The 16897-nt window shown below is 42.3% G+C and overlaps 1 protein-coding gene across 4 annotated transcripts in view; it reads right to left on the bottom strand.

The window, feature by feature from the left end:
- LOC140389775 (arf-GAP with coiled-coil, ANK repeat and PH domain-containing protein 2-like) overlaps nt 1-16897 on the bottom strand; it is a 131866-nt gene that overhangs the window by 64578 nt on the left and 50391 nt on the right. For all 4 annotated transcript variants that reach the window (XM_072474288.1, XM_072474290.1, XM_072474289.1 and 1 more), the window contains one exon: nt 6146-6220. In XM_072474288.1, the coding sequence (XP_072330389.1) occupies nt 6146-6220 (75 nt within the window). The remainder of the gene's footprint in view (nt 1-6145; nt 6221-16897) is intronic.

Here is a 16897-nt window from a genome sequence, read left to right as displayed (position 1 = left end):
CGACACTGAAGTTCCAAATGTCTACACACTTTCAACACCCTCATTCACAAAATTAATTTACTACAGCAAGTTCTCACTTCAAGTTCTGGTTGCATTCCTGGAAATTGCAACTTGAAATAACTTAACCATGTCTTCCTGTAGGAATCAATGTTAAAGCTGAAGTTAGGTTCCATTCCTCATTCGGAAAAATGAATGCGCAAGTTGAAGTGCTATATCATGCATGTGCAGCACTCTGCTTTGCTTGTTGAAATGTCTTGCAAAATAAAAATCACTAAATATAAAATAAATACCGAATACATTTAAATTAGATAACACTCTCTTAGGCAATCCTTGGGTATAGGAATGACTTGCTTCACTCCGGAGTTCTATGTATCATGAGATGGCTTTTAATTCAGAATCTGCCACATGGGGCTGGTGTTGCTTGAAGGTCAGTTAGGTGACTTGCTTGTAGGTTTCTGCACTCTCTGCGCTGCCTTGACTAAGCTGCATGTTCCAGAAGTCGGTGTTTGATGCTTTCCGAAATGAATCTTTTCCCATTTTGGTCGGTCACTGTGGATTCAGTGATGCTTTTAGGTGCAGTGGCTTAGCGTGATTTACAGCCTCGATGCTCATCCTTGTCTGCTGAAAATGGTGCTCTCACTGGTTTTAAAATGGTTTTACCACATCTGCTGCACACTTGAACAAGGGCCACACTTGCGGGAGCTTCAAAATCTTCAGAGTCAGCCTTCTGACAGGGGCACCTTGTATTTTTCACCCAATTGCTCGAGACAAGGAAAGCAATTTTTGCTGTACCTGCATTCAGTAACATGTACCTCTCTCAGGCTTCAATAGTTGTAGTGCTTCACTTATAGCAGGCACTCACGAAGCTTCAAAATTGAAATCCACTCAGAGTCAAGAAATGGGCTTTTATTCAGAGGGATGAGCAGTTCAGGCTTCAGCTGTTTACTTGCATTAAAAAATTCATGATTGGGGCAGCATGGTGGCGCAGTGGTAGCACTGTAGTCTTCATGGCGCCGAGGTCCCAGGTTCGATCCCGGCTCTGGGTCACTGTCCGTGTGGAGTTTGCACGTTCTACCCGTGTTTGCGTGGGTTTTGCCCCCACAACCCAAAGAGGTGCAAGGTAGGTGGATTGGCCACGCTAAATTGCCCCTTAATTGAAAAAAAAAATGAATTGGGTACTCTAAATTTATTTATTACAAATGTAAAAAAAAAAATCATGATTTGGATAATCTTTCCGCAAAACTTTGCCTCCAGATTTTTTTAAAAACAAAATTCCCTCAAGAACAAATACCTTTTTTCACAATGGCGCCAACAGACATCAGATCAACGAGCCGGTGAGCAAGAACGCACAACACAGAACGAGAATGCCAACATGCATTAACATGCAACACATGCAATGAAGAGGCCAACGCACGATAACGCATGCCATGAGGATGCTGACATGCAATGTTGATGCAGACTGGGACGGCACACAAATGTAAAAGCAGAAATTGCAACACAATTTAGAGAAACAAACCCGAGAAACAATTTCGAAATGAAACATTAAGCCAGCCGACTTAATGAGAGGGTTTTGTGTACATTAACATTTCTTTAACTACATTATCCCATATGACAACAAACATTGCATTCAATTGCATAATCCCTGATCAAAACAAGGGAACTCCTAGTCCCACTTCAAAGAGCCCATAACCATTGGAGTTAGCAAACTAAAATAGCAGCACTCTGTGATAATGAAGACAAATATAGGTCCCTTATAGCGCAAAACAGATGATTAATGAGAGGTTAAGGAAATGGAAAAGCAATCTAGCAACTACTTCAGTTCTGTCTTCACAATGGAAGACAAATAACTTTTCAGAAATGCTATGGAGCCATGGGACCAGTGAGAAGGAAAAATTTAAGCAAATAGTATTACAAAAAAACAGCACTGGGCAAATGAAAGGGACTGAAAGACAATAAATCCCAAGGCCTTATAATCTACATCCCAGTGTACTAAAGGAGGTGGCCATGGAAATAGTGGATGCATTAATTGTAGTTTTCCAAAATTCTGCAGATTCTGGAACAGCCCTGAAAAATTGACGGGTTGCAAATGTAGCCCCACTATTTAAAAAAACGAGGGAAGGAGAAAACATGGCTAGCCAAACATCAGTAGTGGGGAATACATTAGAGTCTATTATAAAGAATGTGATAACAAGTCACATAAAATATCGATGGAATTAGACAAAGTCAACATGGATTTATGAAAGAGAAAGCACATTTGACAGACCTACTGGAGTTCTTTTGAGGATGTAATTAGTAGAATAGATAAAGGAGAACTAATAGATATTGCACATTTACATTTTCGTAAAGCTTTTGATAAAGGCTCACATAAGAAGTGAGCGTGCAAATTTAAAGCACATGGAAATATTGGCATGGATTAAGAATTGGTTAACAGGCAAGAAACAGAATTGGAATAAATGTTCAAAGTAGTAGGTGTAAGTATCCTTCCTGTATATTTCCTTCGATCTCATTTATTTTATTATTATTGGTCCGTGGACCCATAATCGGGATTATCAGAAGAGTGCTTGCCAAGACATGCGTGTTCCCAGGTCTTGTTTTGGAAAGGCGAAGCCAGTCTCTTCGGTACTGAGTAGATCTCAGGAACAGGTTTTGGAAGAAGTTGGTTCAATTGGCTAACCGGCAACCGGTGGGTTGGCCAGGGACAGTGTTCTGCCTGATAACAGTCCTGTGTGATGCTTTATGGGAGCACTTGGCAGAAGTGTTTAGACCCTGGAATGAGAAGGAATAATCTCTTTCTCGCTGCGGATGTAAAGAGCTGCTTTATTACTCTAAAATCAGAGAGTGTCTCGCATATCTTTGCTATAAACTTGAAATGATCCGGAATCTACAGAGAAAGTAATCAACCTTGCCAGAGAAAACCATCTCAAGCCTAGAAGGAAGTAAAGGTAAAGGTAGGGTAAAGTCCGCATTGTCCCGAATGACCATGGGCTGTTTTCCCCTTTCAGGGGGAGAGCTGACGAGTGGTGATTTAATCGGAGGATCACCTCAGGCGAGGGGCAAGGTTGAGGAGGTAGGCCTTCATGAATAACCTCAGTGGGTATGGGAATAGAACTCGTACTTCTGACCTCACTGTCTAGCCAATTGAGCTAAACCGGCCCCGGAAGAAAGTACCACTGAAACGAAAGCTTGAACTACATTAACTAGAAGTAATTCTAGTGATAATGTCTTCACTAGGACATTATTAGGGAACTTCAACGGACAGTTATGGATGGGCACTTAATGCACACCTTGCCAGTGATATCCATATCCCGAATGAATAAAAAGGCGCTAACCACAGGACTGCTGATTTCCATATCCCACACAAGTCAGAACCAACTTCTTCCAAAACCCGTTCCTAAGATCCACTCAGTACCGAAGAGACTGGCTTCGCTTTTCCAAAACAAGACCTGGGAACACAAATGTCTTGGCAAGCACTCTTCTGCTAATCCCGATTATGGGTCCACGGACCAATAATAATAAAATAAATGAGATCGAAGGAAATAAACAGGAAGGATACTTACACCTACTACTCTGAACATTTATTCCAAAGGGGTGGGTGTAATAAGAAAACTTCAGTAAACAAAAAAAAACTTAAAGCTGCGATTGAGGCATATACAACTCAGGGCTAATACATTTTGTACAGGTCATCTGAACCACAGATTTTCACTAGTCTCTCATTAAGTAAATCCATTATAATATGGATATTTTGCCTGGACAACTGCAGGGATTGGAAGTTCTAGAAACTAAATAACCCCTTTAAGACACTGAGAAACTGGACATCATCATCTTAACATGAAATAACACTGCCAATCTTTAGATCTGCTTTTGCTCTGCCACAAGTCACATTATGCTTACATCATCACAAGTCAAAACCTCGGACAGGATTTAGTTCCGTTTTTAACTACTATACTGTGCTTTTGTAAACTCAGTATTTTTGCAAAATCTAAAACTCAAGATGCAACAGAATGTATATTTAGAACTTTCACAACCTTTTTGAACAAGATAACAAGCTCACCAACTTCTGCTTTAGAGGCACAAGCACAATACTTGTCATTCATCACAAACAATCTAAAAGTAATGGTTGAAAAATAAGTAAAAAAACATATGTTATCTATATGAGGAAATTAAAAATGAGTACCCTTCAGCTGAAGGTTAATACATTTCATGCTCAATATTGATGTGTTTCCATTTCATATATGAATCACTGCCACTGAAACAGCTAACTTTGTATTAATGTGCCAAATTAAGAGAAAACTTTGTGCTACGGGCATGTCAACTAGAAACTTGGTGAAATTCTTTTCAGATCGGATCTGACAAGGAAATACTTAATTAGCGCTAGATTTGAACTTCAATCCTAAAGATAAACTGATACGGTGGTATTTGTCTAACCATATCGCTCAAACTGCTGAACTAAAAAAAGATAGTTACTGACAGGAAAGAGGAGATTTGTTGTGTTCCAATTATTTTCTAGCAATCAGTTAGTTGCAAAACACAATCTTGAAACAATAATAATATTTATTAGTGTCACAAGTAGGCTTACATTAACACTGCTATGAAATTACGGTGAAAGTCTATGGTCGCCACATTCCGGTGCCTGTTCGGGCACGTTAGGAGAATTCAGAATGTCCAATTCACTTAACAAGCACACCTTTCGGGACTTGTGGGAGGAAACCGGAGCACCTGGAGGAAACCCACGCAGACACAGGGAGAACGTGCAGACTCCGCACAGACAGTGACCCAAGACGAGAATCGAACCCAACTCCCTGGCGCTGTGAAGCAACAGTGCTAACCATTGTATGACAGACACCTTTCTATTGTGTGATTGGGACAAATATTTTTTATTCAGACGAGATGAATATTTTGGGCTTTCTTCTCACAACTTCACCTCTAATATTGGCACAATGTCTGTTTTTTGATGTCAAGCTAGTTCAGTTGAGTTTCAGAAGAAATTTTGACTTCTGATCAACTGATTTTCAGACAAAATACAAAGACACCAATGTCAAGAAAGCTAGACTCCAGGGATTTGTTTTGGCTTAATTTCACATTATTGGTGGAAAATCAACCTGCTCCTAAGTTGAGTCCATACCAGCCAAATATTCCCTTCCAACTCAGGTCTGAACATGCTTGTGCCCCACACAAGTCAGCCCTAAATCTTTTCAAATTAACTTCAGTTCTGATGGAAAGGCCATCAACCTGAAAGGTTAACTGTTTCTCTCTTCACAGATGCCGTGAGACATGCTGATTATTTCCAGCATGTTCTGTTTTTAGTTTGACTTCAGAGTTTGCCTGGTTAGACAAGCAAGTGCAGAACTCAAGGCTAACAGAAAAAAATGATTTCAGTTAAAGTGGATGGCAGCACAACATCAGGGGAAAAAGTAAGGTACAGCAGCCAAATAAAGGTGGCCATCAAGTCATGTAAAGAATTCTTGATTTCAAACCAATCTAGAGGAATTTTCAGCCCCTGAAATATCATGACGATGAGGAATCGCAACCCTAATATGGCACAATTGACTATTCAGACTAAATCTTGAATATTGTCCTATTTATAGTCAGTATTTTATATCTGTCATTTTAGTTTTAAATTCTGGCACTTGGTCTATTTCACCTTTCCAACACACATTTGTATTATAAAATTCTAAACATTTTTACAGCTGTTTTCAAAAAGTGAGAAATATGCATCTAACCAAAAGGATTTTTTAAACATTAAAAAAACACTAAGTAAATTGCAATCCATTTTTAGCAACACTCTCCATTTCAACTGATTACATTTTTAAGCGTCAGATAAGTAGAAAGAAAATCCAGTAATTCACAAGTAACAGTCCTGCTAATGGCTTTAATTAGTTTAAGGTTTCTTTTTAGGATAGCAGCTGCCATTATTGTTAGTGCCCACACTGAAGATAACTGTGAACTGATCTTGCAACACTGATTTACATGCAGCATGCCACAAATATGATTAAAAATACTGATTAAGGATTTGTATTTATGCCGATAGTTAAAATACATAACTTAAAGCAAATGTCTGAAAAATGCACACCATTTGAATTGCATATACATTTCCAGATGTCATGGGATGTTTGTACTGTGCAGGATTTTACAACTGTCCACGTACCTTTTGCTGAATAGTGGAGTGCTTTTGTTCCATATCCCTCTTCTCTTTAGCTGCATCCACAACTAATTGATCCAGCTGTTGAAACAGAACAGTAGGTCTGCTCATTTTTGTTTACATTTCTAAGTTGTGAATCTTGTGTTTTCTTTTAAACCTAAAGAAATATCCCTACTCATTTTAGAAACAAATAATGAAGCAACATACCAACGAATGGCAGCTCTCTGGAGAAATATAAAACATGTCATGATGTCTCAGACTATTTTTATGATGAAACTAACAAAACCGTAGCAGTTCAATTCTACATATACTTTTAAAAATAGACTTAGCATCATACAACCATAATGCAATTAAATATCCCTCTTTTAAGATTTGCCCTCTAACGTTAAAGAAGCATCACACCTAGGCTGGAAATTTTCAGCAATTCTTTCTGACAGCTTGTGCCGAGGTCCTGTTGGCAGTTACGAGAGCAGACAGCTTGTACTGATCCATACATTCAGAATGATAATGTAGTTCTAAATGAGTAACTGAATGCAGCATCAGACCAGTAGCAACCATTGTACATATAATCTACACACTGACGAAGGTTGCAATGCTCAATCATTGTTGCCTGTGTTAGCAGCTATGAATGCCTGATAGGGCAAACCAGTGGCAGAGATGCTGATTCCTACTGGCACTGCATCCATTAGCCAGAAGCAGTCGAAGCATGTTCAAATAAAACATGATTTTGCAACCTTATTTCTTATCTAAAAGCTGTAACAAATTAAAGAGCTTTGCTGACCAGTCACACATTTTGCGCGTGGATTATATTTCAACAAATAAGCATCAGGAAAACAAATACATTTTCCGAAAGTGTTTATGTGTATTGTTGTGATCCTAGAACAGATCAACCAAGGTTTTGGTAAGGTCCGGTTAGGGATCAATAACATTGTCTTTAAAGTAGACAAAGTTTGAGATTTAACAGAATTGCTCAGAGAATAAAACCACAAGGTTCAATGGGTTTGAAACAAAAATACATGTTACTATACAAGGTTAAACAGTTTGCAACAGTTGCATTATTCCCTTAACATTCAGGTTAATGAGGTACATGTGAATTAGAAGGCAAATTAGAGTTGAACATGCCACACTGCACAGTAAAATGGCAGCTGCATCTAAGACGGATTCCATGGGTTTCTTAACAACCCACCCAGATGTCAGTGAACACGGCGAGTCAATCAATCTCATTGAAACCCTGCCTCTTTCAGAAGGGATTCCAGTCTTCACCTTCAAAGATCACACTCGTGGTGGGAACTTGCCGATTTGAGGGGGAGGGAGTGAGAGACACTGTCAGACAAGTCATGTTGAGCATTAGGGGTCCAGTGAAATGATCGAGCGTTTTCTCATCTGATGAATTTAAGGGCCAATGTGTTGGACACGAAGGCAATTTAGTATGGCCAAACCACTAAGAAGAGCATGTGGCGTTTAATATGAATGGGTCGGTCTCGCCCTCGGTTCTGTGGGAGACCCTGAAAGCAGTGATTAGAGCGGAGATAATTTCGCACAGGTTTAAATGGATAGGGAGGCAAGGGAGGAACGGCAAAAGTTAGAAGATAATATCTTGGACGTACACGTAGGTACTCGAATGACCCAACCCCAGAGCTCCAGGCTAGCAGGAGGAAGCTGCAGATGCAGTTTGACACGATGTCTACTGACAAGGCGGTGTGCCAGTTGCGGAGCTCGAGAGGGGTTACGTAGGAGTGTGGGGAGAAGGCCAGTCGTCTCTTGGCCAGTTGAGGCAGCAGGTGGCCTCTCAAGGGATTACCCAGGCCAGAAACACGGGTGACAGGCTGGTGTCCACACTGGACAAAGTTAATGGGTGTTTGAAACATTTTAAAAGAGGTTTTATAGGTTGGAGCCGCTGAGTGGGGGGCGGGGGCGGGGGGGGGGGGGGGGGGGGGCCTGGATGAGCTCCCGGTGGAATTTTACAAGAGGTTTTGCAGGACAGCTGGTTCTATTATTAGTGGGGATATTCGAGGACAGTAACATGCGGTACACTGCCTGAGATGCGAGCATCAATTTCACTTCTTTTAAAAAAGGATAAGGACCCCATGGAATGTGGTTCTTACCACCCTATTTCTTTACTTAATGTCAACACCAAGATATTGGCCAAGGTCTTAGCACTGAGACTGGAACCATGCCTTCCTCAAGTTGTTGGTGAAGATCAGATGGGTTTTGTTCAATAAAGGCCGGCAATTTGCATCTAACATGCGGCAATTGCTAAATGTGGTGCTTGCCCGTCCTGAGGGGTCAGATCCAAAGATAATCATTGCATTAGATGCAGAGAAGGCAATCGAGAAGGTAGACTGGGGGTATCTTTTTGTGGCCTTGGAGATGTTTGGGCTGAGGCCCAAGTTTGTGTCTTAGATGTGACTGTTGTACAAGGCCTCAACAGTTAGCGTCCACACCAACCACATGAGCTTGATATATTTCCAATAAAATAGGGGAACGAGGCAGGGGTTCCCACTCTTGTTTGAATTGGCGATAGAGCCTTTGGCCGTCACCTTAAGTACTTCAGATAAGTGGAATGGGATAGTGAAGGGAGGAGTGGAACATAGGGTGTCTCTTTACGCTAATGAACTGTTACGTGACGTCTCAGTCCTCACCATGGGGGATATAATGGAGCGGCTGAGGCGCTTTGGCTATAAACCTGGAAAAAAGTGAGTTTGGGGGGCGGGGGGGGGAAAGAGAGAGAGAGAGAGAGAGAGAGAGAGAGAGAGAGAGAGAGAGAGAGAGAGAGAGAGAGAGAGAGAAGTCAAAAAGTTGATTATGTCCTTTAAATGGGCGTGCAAGACCGCAAAGATTCAGAGGTTAGTCCTTCAAAGGGATAGACAGTCAGGGGGACTTGATGTAGCCAAACTTGTATTACTGGGCAGCGAATGTGGAAGTATTGAGTTAGTGTAGCGATCAGGGGCGACGTTGGTGCAGATGGAATTGAATTTGTGTAGAGGGTCTGGTCTGAGGGCATTAGCAACGGCCTCGCTCCTGTCCTCACCGGCGAAGTATTCGGCAAATCCAGTGATTGCCTCCACTTAAGATATGGAGACAATTTCAACAGCATTTTAAATTGGGTTAGCGTCGAAGCTGGCTCCGATTTGTGGGAATCATCTGTTCGAGCCGGTGAGATTGAATGCCATTTTCGGGGGAGTAAGAGGGGAAGGAGCTAGAGAGTCGGTGGAATCGGTTTCTGGAGAGCCGTTTGCCAGTCTGGAGGAACTGTCCGAGAAGTTTGGGCTCTCAAAACCTGCCTTATTCAGATATTTACAAGTTTGTAATTTTCCAGACATTCCCCGTGGTGTTGCCAACCTCTCTAATGGAGAGGGTTCTTTCACTCACAGGATCGGAGATAGGGAGCACCTCCAGTATTTATGGACGGATTATATCGGAGGATTCAGTATCAGTGAAGGAGGTTAAGGACAGATGTGAGGCGGAATTAAGGCCTATTTTAGATGACGAGGTGTGAAGGGAGACCCCGCGGACGGGGCGGGGGGGGGGGGGGGGTGACTCCATATCCTCATGTGCAAGGCTTGGTTTAATCCAACTCAAAGTAGTTTATAGGGCACACCTGACTAGGTCCAGGATAAGTAGTTTCTTTGCAGGGGTGGACTAGAAGTCAGAGCGCTGTTCAGGGGGTCTGGCCATCCATGTGCACATGTTCTGGTCTTGACCCAAGTTTGAGGGTTTTTGAGTCTCCTTCTTTAGCACCATGTCTGCGATTCTGAAAATGGAACTGGAGTCCTGTCCTGTCCTTTAGTGGCCATATTTGGGGTGTCAAATTCGCCGGCGCTGCAGGTGGGCACGAGGGATGATGTCCTGACCTTCACCATGCTGACTGCCTCAAGGGAGTACTGCTGGGGTGCCTCCGTGTGGCTTGGAGATCTAATGGGAGTTCCTATCCCTCAAGAAAGTCAAGTACACGGTGAGGGGAGCAATTAACGGGTTTTACTGGAGATGGCAGCCGTTTATTGTATATTTCAAGGAGCTGGTCACCTTTAGTTGCTGTGGGAGGGGGATTAAGTTATGTTTTGGGGAATTGTATTTGTGTAATGTTTTAAAATGGAAAAACATGAATAAAAATATTTTTTAAATCTTCCTTTCAAAAGTAATATATTCAGTAGGATTTATTTTGGAATGACCTGACCACATGAAAGGCATGACACAAATGCACATTTTGTACTTCTCAAATGAATGCTTAGCATAGCCTGCACAGTGGTTGGGACATTTGAAATTCAGGGCCTGACAAGTCAAATCTAAAGCTAACTTAGAGATAGGAACACAGGAACAGGAGTAGGCTGTTCAACCCATTGAGTCTGCTCCACGATTCCATACAATTGTGGTTGATCATCCACTTCAATGCCTGTTACCCACAATACCCCCAAATCCTGTTATGTAATTTGTAGTTAGAAATCGGTCAGCCTCTGCTTTGAACATCTCAATGTCTGAGCTTCCAGTCATTGAGATAGAGAATTCCAGAGGATCACAATGCTCCAGAGTAAAAACTCGCCTCATCTCGGTCCTAAGTGACTTCCCCTTTATTTTGAAATTGTGCCCCCAGATTCTAGACTCCCCCCAACGAGGGAAAACAGCTCACCTCCAAGTATTTTGTGGGTTTCAATGAGATTATCGCTCATTCTTCAAAACTCTAGAAAATACAGACCCAGTTTCCCCAATCTCGCTCCATAGAAAGTGACCGTTTGTTGTACTCCATCTATGCCAATAATATCCTTCCCAACGATAAGGGAACCAAAACTACACATGGTACTCCAGGGAAAGTCGAACCAAGGTTTTATAAATTGAAGCAGGACTTTGCGACTTCTATACTCAAATCCTCTTGCGATGAAGGCTAACATTCCATTAGGCTTCCCAATTGCTTGCTGCACCTGCGCAAGGACACCCAAATCCCTTTGTACATCTACACTTTCTAGTATCTCACCATTTAAGAAATACAGTGCACTAAAGTGGATAACCTTGCATTTTTCCACATTATGTTCCATCTGCCATCTTCATGAAAAATGAAAATCACTTGTCACAAGTAGGCTTCAAATGAAGTTACTGTGAAAAGCCCCTAGTCGCCACATTCCGGCGCCTGTTCGGGGAGGCTCTTCATGCCCACTCAGTAAGTCTGTACACATTTGCTTGAAGCCATTTTGCATTTTCCTCACAACCCACATTGTCACCTAGCTTTGGGTCATCCATCATGACATTGGAAATAACACATTTGGTCCCCACACCCAAATCATTGATATATGTGAACAGCTGAGCCCCAAGTACCAATTTTTTGCGGTACCCCACTCGTCACAGCTGACCTGTTTAATCATACTCTTATGTTTTCTGCCTGTTAACTAATCCTTAATCCATGCCAGTATATTACCTCTTAATTTTGCTAAATAATCTCATGTAGCAGACTTTATCAAAAGCCTCTGAAAATCGAAGTCTACTATATTCACTGGCTTCCCCCTTATAAAATTCTGTTAGTAACATCCTCAAAAAGCTCCAAGTTAGTCAAACATGATTTTCTCATTCATAAATCCATGTTTGACTATGCCTAATCAGACCAATAGTATCGAAGGGCCCATTTGTTACATAATTTACAACAGATTCCAGCATTTCCTTATGTAGGGCTAACAGATCTGTAGTTCCCAGTTTTCCCTCTCCTTCCCTTCTTAAATATGGGGTGGCTTTTGGTATCTTCCAATCTGTAGGAGCCATTCCAAAATCTATAGAATTTTGGATGATCATCAATTTTATTTTTATTAATTGGATGCGGGCATCGCTGGTGGGCCACTTGCCCGGGCCAGCCTGCCCTTGAACTGAGTGACTTGCTAAATCATTTAAGAGTCAACCACACTGCTGTGGAAATAGACTCACATGCAGGCCAGTCCAGGCAAGGATGGAAAATTTTCTTCCCTAAAGCAAACCAGATGGGGATTTTTTTCCAACATGGTGATCATTAAATCGTTAATAACCCATTTTTATTGAATCAAATTTTGACCGTCTGCATGGTGGGATTAAAACCCAGATATCCAGAGCATTACGCCAAATTTCTGGATTACTAGTCCTGTGAAAATACCATTAGGCCCACTGTGCATCCACTATCTCCACAACTACCTTTTTCAACACGGGCATGTAGAATATCAGGTCCCGGGAACTCTTTGACCTTCAGTCCCATTAAACAACCTTCTTACTAATACAAATTTCCTTCGATTCTTCATTCTCCCTAGTTTCTCAGATCTCAAACATAGGAATTAGGAGCAGGCCGGTTGGCCCCTTTAGCCTGTTCCACCATTTAGTATGATTGTGGCTGATTTGATCATGGCCTCAACTTCACATTCCACCTACCCCAAAAAACCTTTGAGTCCCTTGTTACTCAAAAATCTATTTACCTCTGACCCTGCCTCAACTGTTCTCTGGGTTTTCCAAAGAATCACAACCCTCAGAGGAAAAACATCTTCTCATCGCCAACTTAAAATGGGAGATCACTTATTTTTAAAATTATGTCCCATAGTTCTAGTCTCTCTCGCATGGGGAAGCATCTTTCAGCATCCACCCTGTCAAGTCCCCTCAAGATCCTTGGTGTCTCAATAACACCTCTTAATCGCCTAAACTCTAAAGATAAATCCCCTCCCCAATCCCAGGAAACAGTCAAGTGAACCTTCCCTGAACTTCTTATAACGCATTTATATTTTTCTTAAATAAGGAGACAACATTGTACTCTAGATGTGGTTCCATCAGTACCCATCAACTGCAGCAAAACATCCCTGCTTTTTATATCCCATTTTGAATGCGATAAACAACATTCCATTTGCCTTCCTAATAACTTGAAGCACCTGCATACTAACTTTTCTTGATTAATGTACCAGGGCACCCAGATCCCATCTGTACATCAGTTCTGCAATCTCTCTCCACTTAAATAATATGATGTGGAGATGCCGGCGTTGGACTGGGGTGAGCACAGTACGAAGTCTTACCACACCAGGTTAAAGTCCAACAGGTTTGTTTCGATGTCACTAGCTTTCGGAGCGCAGCTCCTTCCTCAGGTGAAAGAAGAGGTATGTTCCAGAAACACATATATAGACAAATTCAAAGATGCCAAACAATGCTTGGAATGCGACCATTAGCAGGTGATTAAATCTTTACAGATCCAGAGATGGGGTAACCCCAGGTTAAAGGGGTGTGAATTACATCAAGCCAGGACAGTTGGTAGGATTTCGCAGGCCAGATAGTGGGGGATGAATGTAATGTGACATGAATCCCAGGTCCCGGTTGAGGCCGCACTCATGTGTGCGGAACTTGGCTATAAGTTTCTGCTCGGCGATTCAGCGTTGTCGCGCGTCCTGAAGGCCGCCTTGGAGAACACTTACCCGGAGATCAGAGGCTGAATGCCCTTGACTGCTGAAGTGTTCTCCGACTGGAAGGGAACATTCCTGCCTGGTGATTGTTGCGCGATGTCCGTTCATTCATTGTCGCAGCGTCTGCATGGTCTCGCCAATGTACCACGCTTCGGGACATCCTAACATATACGCTGCAGGAAAGAATGTCCCGAAGCGTGGTACATTGGCGAGACCATGCAGACGCTGCGACAACGAATGAACGGACATCGCGCAACAATCACCAGGCAGGAATGTTCCCTTCCAGTCGGAGAACACTTCAGCAGTCAAGGGCATTCAGCCTCTGATCTCCGAGTAAGCGTTCTCCAAGGCGGCCTTCAGGACGCGCAACAACGCAGAATCGCCGAGCAGAAACTTATAGCCAAGTTCCACACACGAGTGCGGCCTCAACCGGGACCTGGGATTCATGTCACATTACATTCATCCCCCACCATCTGGCCTGCGAAATCCTACCAACTGTCCTGGCTTGATGTAATTGACACCTCTTTAACCTGGGGTTACCCCATCTCTGGATCTGTAAAGATTTAATCACCTGCTAATGGTCGCATTCCAAGCATGGTTTGGCATCTTTGAATTTGTCGATGTGTGTTTCTGGAACATACCTCTTCATTCATCTGAGGAAGGAGCTGCGCTCCGAAAGCTAGTGACATCGAAACAAACCTGTTGGACTTTAACCTGGTGTGGTAAGACTTCGTACTTAAATAATATGGTTTTCTATTCTACCTGGCAAAGTGGACATGTTCAGATTTCCCCACAGTATACTCCATCTGCCAAATTGAACTAATTTAACCTATCGATGTCCCTTTGCAGACTCCTATGTCCTCTTCATAACTTCCCATCTTTGTCTCATCTGCAAATTGAGCAACCGTACATTTGTAATACTGATCCCTGTGGTAACTCCATTTGTCAAATCTTGGCAACCCAAAAAATACCTAAGTATGCTTGCTCTCTGCTTCCTATTAGCTAGCCAATCCTCCATCCATGCTAATATGCTACCCCTTACACCAGATTTTCTCAAAGTCAGGATCTCGACCTGGTGTCGGGGGAGGCGCAGAGCTATCGATCCTGCTGTTCCCGTGGTCATCCCGATTGCGGGAGAAGCACCCACAGCCCCTATGTAGCCATCTGGGATGGCCACGTACCGATTACAAAATGGACACTTGCAAAGAATGCAGGGAAAATTGGACAATACTGAGAAACAAGCAGGTTCAAGCTCTGTCTGTTGATTAGAACCTCAAACTCTCAAACAGGACAGAAACTATCAAGCAATCTACATACTAATGAGCCATCTCCGGGGACAAAAGGTAAACATTTAGATACACAATGTTAAGGCAGGCACCCCGGCGCCAGAAGAAGCTAAGACAAAGCTGACTAACAGTCACCAGGACACACCCAGCGATCAGGGAACCACCCCTCTATTGGAGGAAGATCGATACAACTGATTGAGAAAGACCCAATTAGTTGAGGCCAAGTTCAAGGCCCGCCCAAAAGCACGCAAAGCCCTTTTCAGTATAAAAGATATTCCCCAAGGGAGAATCTCTCTCCTTTGGCTTTGGTTCTGACTGAAGAGAGAGACCAGCCTAACAGGTGCAGCAGACCAAGTAAGTTCCAAGTCAACGCACGCCACGAGATAGACGCTCCTAGTTGCTATCCTGTAAACAGCTCAACCCAGCAGCCTCAGACCCGAGCAACTGGCTAAGTGGGCACCCGAAGCTAAGTTTAGGCTTTAATAATAGTGATAGTTTAGTTTGTAGAGTTTATGCATGAGTAGATTTGACTTTGTATAAATAAATGAGCATTGCTTTTGAACTTACTAACTGGTGTATCGAGTCTTTGATCAGTATTCGGTTCTGAACCTTGTGGCGGTGTCAAAAGATACCTGGCGACTCTTGAGCAAACGTAATTAAACAGAGCCAAATTAAGAGCCAACCAAAGAGAGCAACACCTACCAGCTTTTATATTGAGAATTGTGGCCACGGCCGCATTGTAAATGGAAGATACATTGGGCTGTGTGGAGTCTTCCGGCCAAAAGCTGCAGCAGAGAGCAGGTCACACATCCTGCACGTAGAATTGACGTGAAACGCCGTCCAGGAACAAACTTTTGGTGCCAACGCAGGGAACAAAGTTGCTTTGAATTTTCAGTTGCTGGCAAGCAAAGCAAGTGAACAGCGAAGATCAATGGTTTTCTTAAAAGCAAGCGATGGCCAGAGACTCATATAGGCAGCTTCCCTACTGGACATGATCTCACAACAGAATCCAGTGCGGAGTAAAAAACACATTTTGCTGCTATTGCCCTTCACGACGACCTACATGTGCGAGGTTGGGTTTTCCTTTTTCATAAAGATGAAGTCAGCACAAAGGAACTGGCTGAAGTCTACACCTGAGATGCATATTGCTCCTTTCAATCGGATTCAAGTGAGATCGGGAGGACAAAGAAGGCCCCCCTTTTGCATTAAAAGGTAAGCGAGCACGGCGTGTCAAGAATGTCGGTAGACACGTGTCGCAACGGCCGGCTGGAGCTTTTCGCAAAGGTTGGCCGGTTGCCAAAAGTGTGTCCCGGGAAAAAAAAGTTTGGAAAGCACGACCCGACACCATGATGCGTTAGCAATTTAATTCATCGTCCCTTGCCCCCAATATTTATTTTGTATTTATTTTATAGCCCTCTCTACCGGCCCACTTATACTATTTGGACATAATCCACCATGCATTCCCAACGTAAAAGTCATGCCGAATAAGAAGGCCCTTATAGCACTTACAGCCAAATTGATTATTTATAGCTTCAAATACTGTTCACAGTTGACAGAACATACTTGCTCTTCAACTTCTTAGTCCCAGTCTGACATGCAGCAAGAGCATCTATGAGTCACACTGCAAAATGCATAAACACAAGTTGAAAGAAAATAGACTACAATCCAGTATTTATTTACAAGCACAGACATCAGTGCTGAATGAAACAGTCACATGACACCAGTCAATGTAAAAAGATTTCTTTCTCTTTTATTGACTATTACAAGGGAATTACAGTACTCATTGTAAAAATAAATCCGTGAAAATCCATTAGAATGACTGGATACTGCAGAAAAATAGACATTTTAATACTTTCAAACGTTTCAGGAAATATTAACATTCCCAAATTTCTCGATACCTACAGAAAAAGGAAACTGATTTATAATTTTTCATGATTCTGCCATATTAGCAATGATTAACTATCATAATAATGAGGAAGTTATGCTGACAGTTATTTTTGTTATCAGTTTTCACAAAATTGAGATATTTACAAAGCTATAATCTGAACAAATAACATCAATCTAATAACCTACCCACATCCAATTGA

The sequence above is a fragment of the Scyliorhinus torazame genome, chromosome 14 (assembly GCF_047496885.1).
Source record: "Scyliorhinus torazame isolate Kashiwa2021f chromosome 14, sScyTor2.1, whole genome shotgun sequence".
Taxonomy (NCBI): domain Eukaryota; kingdom Metazoa; phylum Chordata; class Chondrichthyes; order Carcharhiniformes; family Scyliorhinidae; genus Scyliorhinus; species Scyliorhinus torazame.
Note: the sequence above shows the minus strand (reverse complement) of the source record. Positions and strands in the feature narration are given on the sequence as shown.